General features: G+C 40.2%; 1 protein-coding gene across 1 annotated transcript in view; it reads right to left on the bottom strand.

Moving 5' to 3' along the window:
- Positions 1-2,363: 2,363 nt before the first annotated feature.
- LOC129188936 (uncharacterized) overlaps positions 2,364-9,749 on the bottom strand; it is a 28,431-nt gene continuing 21,045 nt past the window's right edge. The window contains exons 27-37 of the mRNA XM_054790083.1: positions 9,423-9,680; positions 9,077-9,340; positions 8,730-8,990; positions 7,453-7,713; positions 6,870-7,130; positions 6,471-6,728; positions 4,711-4,971; positions 4,336-4,623; positions 3,464-3,700; positions 2,892-2,957; positions 2,364-2,803 (exon numbers count right to left, since the gene is read on the bottom strand). Coding sequence (XP_054646058.1) covers positions 2,799-2,803; positions 2,892-2,957; positions 3,464-3,700; positions 4,336-4,623; positions 4,711-4,971; positions 6,471-6,728; positions 6,870-7,130; positions 7,453-7,713; positions 8,730-8,990; positions 9,077-9,340; positions 9,423-9,680 — 2,420 coding nt within the window. The 3' untranslated portion in view covers positions 2,364-2,798. The remainder of the gene's footprint in view (positions 2,804-2,891; positions 2,958-3,463; positions 3,701-4,335; positions 4,624-4,710; positions 4,972-6,470; positions 6,729-6,869; positions 7,131-7,452; positions 7,714-8,729; positions 8,991-9,076; positions 9,341-9,422; positions 9,681-9,749) is intronic.

The following is a 9,749-nucleotide window of genomic DNA, read 5'->3' as shown; positions in this document are numbered from 1 at the left end:
AGCTGTATTGTGTGGGAGTCCCACAGTCTACAGTTTGTGAGTCTTGTCCACTCGCCTGTTTATTTACAAGTGCTCTAAATCTACATTTTTATGACACATACCTGTCTGTCCGGCCAAACCCGCGCGGGACATACTACGGAAGTGGAAGCTCCATCTAATTCTAGTGTCCTTGTTATATACCAGGGGTAGGCGTAAATTCGAGCCAAACAACGATCGTATCGAACCAAAAGTCTTATCAGTATTGAATCGATACCATCGTGATAAGATCGATATTTTAAATGGCTTTTTTTTGGCAGTAAAATCTTTTTCTGTATTGTTCATATCGTAACATTTTCATATTGTTCACAAATAAAAAATCACTTAAGTCAATAAGTCATTCGGACATTATATAACTCAATTTATATACAGGGTATGTAAAATTAGATTTTTTTAGATATTGTTACGTTATCTTGTATTATTGTTTTTAAATATCAGTTAAATGTGATAGGTAATCTAGGAATTATTTTATTTTGTTGATATTGTTATATTGCCTTGTATTTTTGAATGTTGTTAAATAGTTCACAGTTTGTTTTTCTACAATTATTCTGATTATAATCATGATCAACAAGTTAAAAGTAAAATTACGAAATCAATTCAAGTAAAATGAGTCGGTATCAGTATTGGTTCTGCAATACTTGACCTATATTTATTTGGAATCAGATCAATACCAAAATTTGTAGTATCACCCAATCTAGTCGAGAGGTCTGCATCCTGAATAATCTAAAGATGCGGGGGTCCGTTTTCATATATGTACAAAAAAAGGTAAAAGCAATAAATATGCTGAGAAGTTCTGTATCCCGCGACCCTAGAGAGGATAAGCGGCATAGAAAACAGATGGATGGAGAAGTTATGTATGTTTAAAGAAAAAACATACAGAATGTCAGGTTGTCTTATTAGCCTCAAAACTTTTTGTCTTTGCATTTACATCGGCTGCACTTCGTACACCTCTGTACAAAAGTATGAAGCACTCCAAACACAATGTAGTGTCGGCTTGGTGTGGAATAACTCATTTTAGAGAAGTCCATTACAGATGCAGACAGCAAGGTAGAATTAAATAATAAAATAAAAGTATTTTCAAAATTAACTCACAGTGTAAAAATTACTAAAATGATGAAAATGATGAAAATGTAGGTGTTTTTTAAGGTTTGGTTAAGTACAGTACATGTTTTATTCAAGCAGAAATTCTGGTATCTAGCTGTCCATATTCATCTATTTACTATTTTTGGCATATCAAACGTCCTGAAGACTTAAAAGAGGGAAGCCAGGGAGTCTTCCAAAGAAGGCAGAAAGGAAAGAGTGTGCCAGATAAGTCCTGATGAATAATTTCCAAATAATTGATGAAGCCTACATTGGTGCAATGATGAATTTCTAGTGCTAATGGGAGGAGGCACACATCATCAATAATATGGTAAGGGAAAAAATGTTGTCCATGTTCTAGATGTCAGGCAGGACATTGACTTATGCATGCAGTGAAAAAGGTTTGGTGCAAAGTCCAGCAGGTGGAAGCTTGCAGAGAGCTCAGCAGAGATTCTAAAAATGCTTTAGGGTATTTTCCTGGCCACCCATGTGCAGCTGTAGAGGAGACGGTCTTCAGCAATGTGTTGACTGATGCAGGGGCAAGCAGCCAGCATTTTGCCAATGTCCAAAACGGTAGTGTGCGCACAGCTCATTTCAGCTGCTCTCTTCTCTCGTTGGAGCATAGAAATTACCTATATTGTGTTTTTGTTTGTAGATGATGCTTAGGAGGCAGTTTGTCCTCATGAAGCAGGTGGGTGAAGTTCCCAAGCATGTGTCAGTTGATCACATGAAGCAGTGGCTCCTGGCTAGGAGAAGCTTCCTGGAAGAGTGAGTAAAACATGGCCATGGAATAAATATGTCCGACGACTTACTCTTAAAAGTTCACAATAAATAAGTTCATTTTCTTATTTGTAAAGGATCCAGGAAATGTAAATGAGGACAGACCCAAGGATGCTTCATCTCCTTAAATTGGTAAGTACAGAATACTTGTAACAGTACATGCATGCAACACATAAAGATGTCCGTTACTAAATAGTGATTGGTTGATGTGTAAAGACCTGGACAAGACCAAGGTTCTAGTGTCTGAACCAGACGGAGAAAAAAGTTTGGAAGGACCTCTATGAAGCGACTCACAGCTGTTAGGGAGGAGGGTAAGGAATTTATTTTCTACACTTGCCGATTGTTCTGGAAGGATGTTTTTTTAAATCAATTATATCACACAAACACAAAAACTGATGCAATTTCTTACAGGCACTTTTAATATTTCAAAAGATCTTCTGAGATTGTTTAAAACAATACTACTCACTGAAGTAGGCCTACTTTCTGTTTGAGAAGTCATGTCATACATTACTCAGAAAATACATACACTGCATGGTGCTATACAACATTGCTGGATAAATTCCCAGTTTTTAAGTTGACTAGTCCATTCACAATGTGATATTCAGCCCAAAATATGCACTTACCTATCTACAAAAATAATACAGTTTATGATAAATACACTTACATCTATAATGCAGCATACCAGTTAGGATCACTAGAATCTACATAAGCTAAATAAACAAAATGTGCAGTCCAATGTCCTTTTAAGTGGATGTGTTTCACTAGGAGTCACCACCAGTGATTTTGCATTTTGGCGTGCTGTCGTCACTTTGGCTGACAGGGGTTTCTGGCTGCCAGCTTGATACAGTAGCTAGTCCAAGGCTTGAGGTCAGCCTCAGTGTAATAATTTCCTTCCACAATTCTTACTCTGGGGAGACGGGAGAGGGTTTCACAGGCATGTTATAATTTCACATATGCATGCTTATTGTGGGTTGTTAATTATTACTAATATTTACCATTGTCAAAGGTGGCATGGATCAGAGAAGCCCGCAAATCTCTCTTCCTCCGAGATCCTACTGGACCTGAGGATGGTAAGAACACTTATCACCTATCGGAGAGACTGGATTTGCATTGGTACAGAAACGTTTATCCTTTCAAGGTCCTAGAGAACTATTATTATTACTATTATTTATTATCAAGATCTACCGTGTTTGCAGAACTGTGGCTCAAAGTAATAATGCATGTATGGTATTTTGAAAGTTAGATTACTGCAAAAAGAAGGAGCCCAGATGTATCAGAGAAAAGTAATAGTTTTCCTTCAGGTCAGGCTTGGGTGGAATTGCTGTGCTGACATTTTTGATTGATTGTATAGTTCAGTGTTCAACTGTGTGTACTCCCCCCTATTTACTGTTTCCTCCCACAGTCCAAAAGCATGGTTAATCGGAGACTCTAAATTGCTCAGAAACTGGACGGGTACTGTCTGTACTTTTCATTTACGTAGCGGTATATGACTATTTGTTGATATGGAATTGAGTTTGAATGAGAGATGATTAAATAAAATAACAGTGAAACAGAAGCAGTAATTTACCTGTAATGTTTCCACTTGGGATGCTCTCTCCAACAGCGTTGCTGGCTGTCACCTCGATGTAACCCGGACTGAAGTTGGTCAGCTGGCAAGAGAGGCCGGTGGTGCTGCAAAGCACAACACGGCCTTCCCCGGAGACATCGTAGACAGTGTAACCTGTGGCAAGCACTGATGCATCCCAGGAGAGTGTAGCAGACTCAGTGCTATCAGTGTATTGTACATTCTTTGGAGCACAGGGTGCTAGAACAACACGACACATGGCATGCTTTAAAAACATTGAGTTGCACATTTTCCAGTCAGAAATTACATACATTTTAATTTTCATTTTTGGCTGTTGAGGACTCTAGATTTTTGACCACAGACAAGACATGAAGCAAATAATTAATCAATAATTGTATTTCACCAAATAACTACACTTTAAATACAGTATGTACTCCATTGACACAAATGAAAGGATAGGAGAATATGTATTGTCGGTATTATGGCAAATCCATCATGCCAAGCTGCAACTAATACAACTGACTGATGTCCAAAAAGCATGACGTGACTCAGTGGGGTCTAGTCAAGGCCTGCAAGGCCTTCTCTGCTGGCGTAAACACTATCAGAAGCACTGACTTACATTCATAACTTAAATTGCCATATATGTTCCATGAAATTGTATTAATTTATTCCCAACACTCTAATATCATAATTTAGTAGTGTGTCAGTTGGCTCCACTGCTTTCAGTACAGGGCCATGAGAATATTTGGCGCTGTCTGCCACAAAAGCAAGTAAGCCGTGGAACCTTTTAACAGATCTAAAATCAATAAAGTAGCATCCACTGTGACACAAACTGTTAAGAAAAAAGGTCTGTGTAGTGCTGTATACAATATTACCTGTGACTCCCATATAGGCACTAGAAGGCTCACTGGCTCCGGCTGAGTTTCTGGAGCTTATTGTGAGATTATAAGGTGTGCTGCAAGGCATCAGGGTCTCAAAGTATGGTATGGACAGCCAATAAGAAGAAACACTCATCAGGGCCTGTGGGTTGTCTTGGATTTGACCAGATATTTCCACTAAGTACTCGACATTGGGACAGTCAACTGTTTCCCACGAGGACATGAGCCATTGATTATGGTCTATTCTCTGCATCCCAACATCCAGAGCAGTGGGAGCGCAAGGAGCTTGAGAATATAAGGACAAAGTAAAGGTCAATTCAGAAACAGTCTTTGTGCATGTTTTGTTACATTTTAGTGAGATTCACTGTTTACCCGCTCCTCTCTCCACAGGCGCACTATAGGAACTGTTGCAGAAGCTGTCGGTGGCTTCAACCGAGAAGTTGTACATGTCCCCACATTGCAGGCCTTCGATAGTGCAGGATGTGATGGTGCTGTCACAGTAAAGAATCTCTCCATTCATAGATTTGGCACAGCCGTAATACTTTGCAGCACCCTCAGAGGAGGTCCATGTAAGGATGGCAGCAGTGTTCTCACATTCAAAAGACACTGCAAGGCCAGAAGGTGCACAAGGCACTGCAACGAAAAACAAATGCAACTTTTTATGATTGAAATAATGTATTGTTTAGTCATGTCAAGTATTGCTGAAGAACATTTTTTTCTGAAAATATGAGCTGCATGCCAGCACATTGTAGGTTAAACATACACTATACAGTGGTGTGAAGTCTTGATTTCTTATTGTTTAAATGTTTCAGATCATCAAACAAATTTTAATATTAGTCAACAACAACACAACTGAACACAAAATTCAGTTTTTAAATGAAACCTTTTATTATTAAGGGAGAAAAAAAACAACAAACCTACATGGCCCTGTGTGAAAAAGTGATTGCCCCCTAAATCTAATAACACCCTTAGCAGCAACAACTGCAATCAAGCGTTTGCCATAACTTGCAATGAGTCTCTTAGAGCACTGCAGTGGAATTTTGGCCCACTCATCTTTGCAGAATTGTTGTAATTCAGCCACACTGGAGGGTTTGTAAGCATGATGAGCCTTTTTCAGGTCATGCCACAGCATTTCAATAGGATTCAGGTCAAGACTTTGACTAGGCCACTCCAAAGTCTTCATTTTGTTTTTCTTCAGCCATTCAAAGGTGGACCTGCTGGTGTGTTTTGGATCATTGTCCTGCTGCATAACCCAAGTCAGTTTCAGCTTGAGGTCACAAACAGATGGCCGGAAATTCTCCTTCACGATTTTTTGGCAGACAGCAGAATTCACGGTTCCATTAATCACAGCAAGTCTTCCAGGTCCTGAGGCAAGTGAGGCCTGCAGTTCTTTGAATGTTGCTGTGGGATCTTTTGTGACCTCTTCGATGAGTCATCGCTGGTTGGCCGGCCACTCCTGAGAAGTTTCACCACTTTTCCATGTTTTCGCCATTTATGGATAATTGCTCCCACTGTGGTTCGCAGGAGTCCCAAAGCTTTAGAAATGGCCTTATGACCTTTTCCAGACTGATAGATCTCAATTACTTCTTCTTACTTCTGGGAGGGGGCAACAGGGGTACAATCACTTTTTCACACAGGGCCATGTAGGTTTTGATTTTTTTTCCCCCTTAATAATAAAACGTTTTATTTAAAAACTGCATTTTGTATTCAGTTGTGTTGTCATTGAGTAATATTTAAATTTGCTTGATGATCTGAAACGTGTGTGTGACAAACATGCAAAAAAATAAGCAATCAGAAAAGGGGCAAACACTTTTTCTCACCACCGTATACAAAACTATAAAACCATGTTGGAGGTTTTGGAAGTGTTTTAATAGCAGTCTTTGTAGGTGGCATAGATGTACCCCATTAGATGCAGTAATGAGCTGTCTCTTTTTATCTGTTTTTATATAGAAAAACATTAAAAAAAAATGTTATATAGAAAAATGTGGTTAAAAAAAACAAAAGTGCAGTTTTCTTTTAATATCTCAAAATTTTGATCACTTACGCACGTTTAATAAAATCAACAGACAAATTATTTGTCTGTCTTAAGCCTCAAAAAGGTAGCAGAAATATTAAATATCTGTTCAGTTCACCTGTTCTGAAAGATGCAGTAGTAGGTTCACTGGTGCAGTTATCGCCCCTGGCGGTGATGCTCAAGCTGTAGGGCTGGCCACAGTGGAGATCTGCAAGGGTGCAGTTATTGACGGTGCTGTTGCAGCTTGCAACATGTCCATCTCTCCCTGCAGCTGTCAGCAGGTATGATGTAGCCACAGGAGAGTGGGCCCATGTCACTATGGCGCCGTTCTCCTCACAAGCCGGCACCGCAGTTACATTTTGTGGGGCGCAGGGAGCTAAATAAAGATAAAATTACATTGACATCAACTGCTCACAATGGTGATTGCAGTTTCACTTTCTCAAGCACATTAAAAACTCTCAATAAATGTGAAAATATTGTATTTACATTTACACTACTAAGAAAGTAAGTACTTTACCTGTTGTGATCATTGCTGGTGGACTTCTAAGGCTGCTGCACCTATCAGAAGAAGCTGATACAATGATGCTGTAGTGCATGTCACAGTGGATACCCTGGAGTTCACACGAACTGGAGGTGCTGTTACAAGAAGTAAGAGATTTGTCATAGCCCTCAGCTGTGGCCACGTAAAAAGGTGTCTCATTTGACATCGCCCATTCGACAAGGATGGTGTCACTGTTGCATTGTGTCGCTGTGCTGATTGACGTTAGGGCGCACGGACCTGCAGGACGGATCAAATATGTCTCAGAAAATGTTGCAATTGTCAAGTAAAATCAAGTACATTTTTCAATATCCACGTTTTTGGAAAAGATGGACTTTCCAAGCTATTTTGCTTTATCAGGCAAGGAACCTATTTGGTCTCAAGTAGGTGCTCAAAAGCATCCCCACATACAATAATAGGCAGTCGAAATATTATACAGTAGTGTGGTGTAACCCAATAATTGTTTAGCATTTCTCTTTTTAAACATATTAGTGAGTACCCAAGCAACGGTATTGTTTAATTCATAAGCCTTCTTAATATTCTTAATATCATTGTGATATACCTGTCTCAAGCTCAAAGGGGGTGCTCTGATTACTGTGGCAGTGTTTGTTGACAGCAGTCACATGGAAGGTGTAATGCATCCCGCATTTCAGATCTGGAACATTACATGGAGGTGAGGTAGAGGTACAGGTGGCGTTGTGACCGCCGACGCCTTGAGCCAGTACAAAGTAGCTGACAGCTCCCTCAGAGGGATCCCACATCATCCAGGCGGAGTTCGTCACACAGTCCAGATATGTGTTGATATTGGTGGGCACACATGGAGCTGCAAAATGCACGCATGAACCATCAGAATTGATTCCCCACAAATATACACTGAATGGGGCTGCTTGGTTCATGACAAATTGGAAAATTGGCTTGGAAGTGGTATTACATTATAGCCAGGCACCAGACACAAGTACAATTGAAAGTCGAAAAAAAGGTCCTCTGCAGCAATGTTACAGTATAATTTACCAACAACATTCATTCATTTTACTTTCCATTACTTCTTCTGCTTAAATGTAATCTTGCAGAAACTCAAAAGACCATTACATTTTTGTACCCCTGGGAAAACAACTGTATTTGTACGGACTTGATAATGTGGACGCCCCGCGGGCTAGCTGACTGATGTCGACATGAGCGGTTTGTCGACATGAGCGGTTGTCAACATAACCAAAATCGAAACCGTAACTAGTCATTGCTTGCACATTTACTTGTGATCTTTGCGAGAGAAAAAAGGAGAATGGGCAATAATAAAGGCTTTTCCATAATCATAACAATAATAATAATAACAATGGCTTAGATTTATATAGCGCCTTTAAAAAGCAGACACTTTTTAATAAGAACGCGGTGGACCAGGACTTGATGAACTGGGTAAGCTAGACGGGCTGTCGCCATAAGCGGGACAAACATAATCAGGTTTCACGGTAACAGAGCCGGCTAGCCTATTAGGCAATACAGTACAGACAAAGTCTAAGGGCCCCGTTAGATCCGGGGGGCACCACAATTAATTAAAATATTTGTTTAATTATAATGAAATTAGTTATTACTATTAAGCCATAAAATTGAAAAGGTCAGTTGATTCAAATGTAAAGCAATGCCCACTTAATAATACTACAAATGATAATACAAAATAAGTCTCCCCACCTTGTAATGTAGTACAATTGTACACATTGACAAGACTTGTAAAAGAAGTATGGCAAAATAACCTATTGCTTTGTTGACTTTTATGTTATTTTGAATTGTAAAACATAAAATTAGTTCCCCATGAGACATAGAAACTATGTAAAAGTGCAGTATCACCTGAAGAAGTCTCTACTACGGGGCTGGGCTCGCTCTCGCAGCCATTTCTTACAGAGGCCACAGTAACACTGTAGCTCTCCCCACAGGGTAGATTATCAATGGTGCAAACTGTGCCACTTGAGTTGCAGTAGAGCCTTGCCCCGCTTTGGCTCACTGCCACCACATGGAAGGACTGGGCATCAGGGTTGGCTGACCAGGACACATATATGGCACCTTCATCACAAAGTGCATCAACAGCCACATCCTGAGGTGGACAAGGAGCTGCAAGGAATTGAGAAAAAGGCATCCATAATGTGAATAATACAATACTGTTTAACATACAACTCCTGCATTGATTTTTAAGGTACCTGTTTGCAGAAACGTTGTATTACTTTCCACACTGGAACAGGACTCATCTTGACCAAATACGCTCACATTATAGGTCTGTCCACACAGCAGGTCACTCATATCACAATAAGTCATGGTGTTGTTACACTCAGTCTGGTGGCTTCCATCTGATGTGACACCAACAGCGAGGTAGGAGATGGCTCCCCCAGCATGCTCCCATGTCACCGCAGCAGAGTTTGAGCGGCACTGCGCAGAAGCTTTAACATTGGTGGGCCTGCAAGGCACTACAAGAGAGGGGAGATAAGATCAAAAATGTTAATCAATTATTGTGCATCTTTTGAAAAGAACACAACTGTGGATAAATACCTGACTGCAAGTTGAGGTAAGCGTGACTGTTATTACAGCGTCCATCCTGAGCTGTCACTGTCAGGTTGTAAAGCTGACCGCAGTACATGCTGGGTAGCTGACAACTTGGTGCCATGTTGTTACATTCAATCCGGTGACCATTTGGTCCAAACGCTTGCACCATGTAGGAGGACACACCCTCACCGTCTTCCCAAGACACAACACCTGTGCTATCTTTGCACACCATCTCTGCCGATACCATCTGTGGCACGCAGGGCACTATAAGGACACAAAGAAGACAGGTGTAAAAGATTAATATGCCTCAATGCTGCACTGAATATTGGGCTT

The sequence above is a fragment of the Dunckerocampus dactyliophorus genome, chromosome 10, assembly GCF_027744805.1.
Source record: "Dunckerocampus dactyliophorus isolate RoL2022-P2 chromosome 10, RoL_Ddac_1.1, whole genome shotgun sequence".
Classification (NCBI taxonomy): domain Eukaryota; kingdom Metazoa; phylum Chordata; class Actinopteri; order Syngnathiformes; family Syngnathidae; genus Dunckerocampus; species Dunckerocampus dactyliophorus.
The sequence above is the reverse complement of the archived record's forward strand: the minus strand, read 5'-3'. Positions and strand labels throughout refer to the sequence as shown.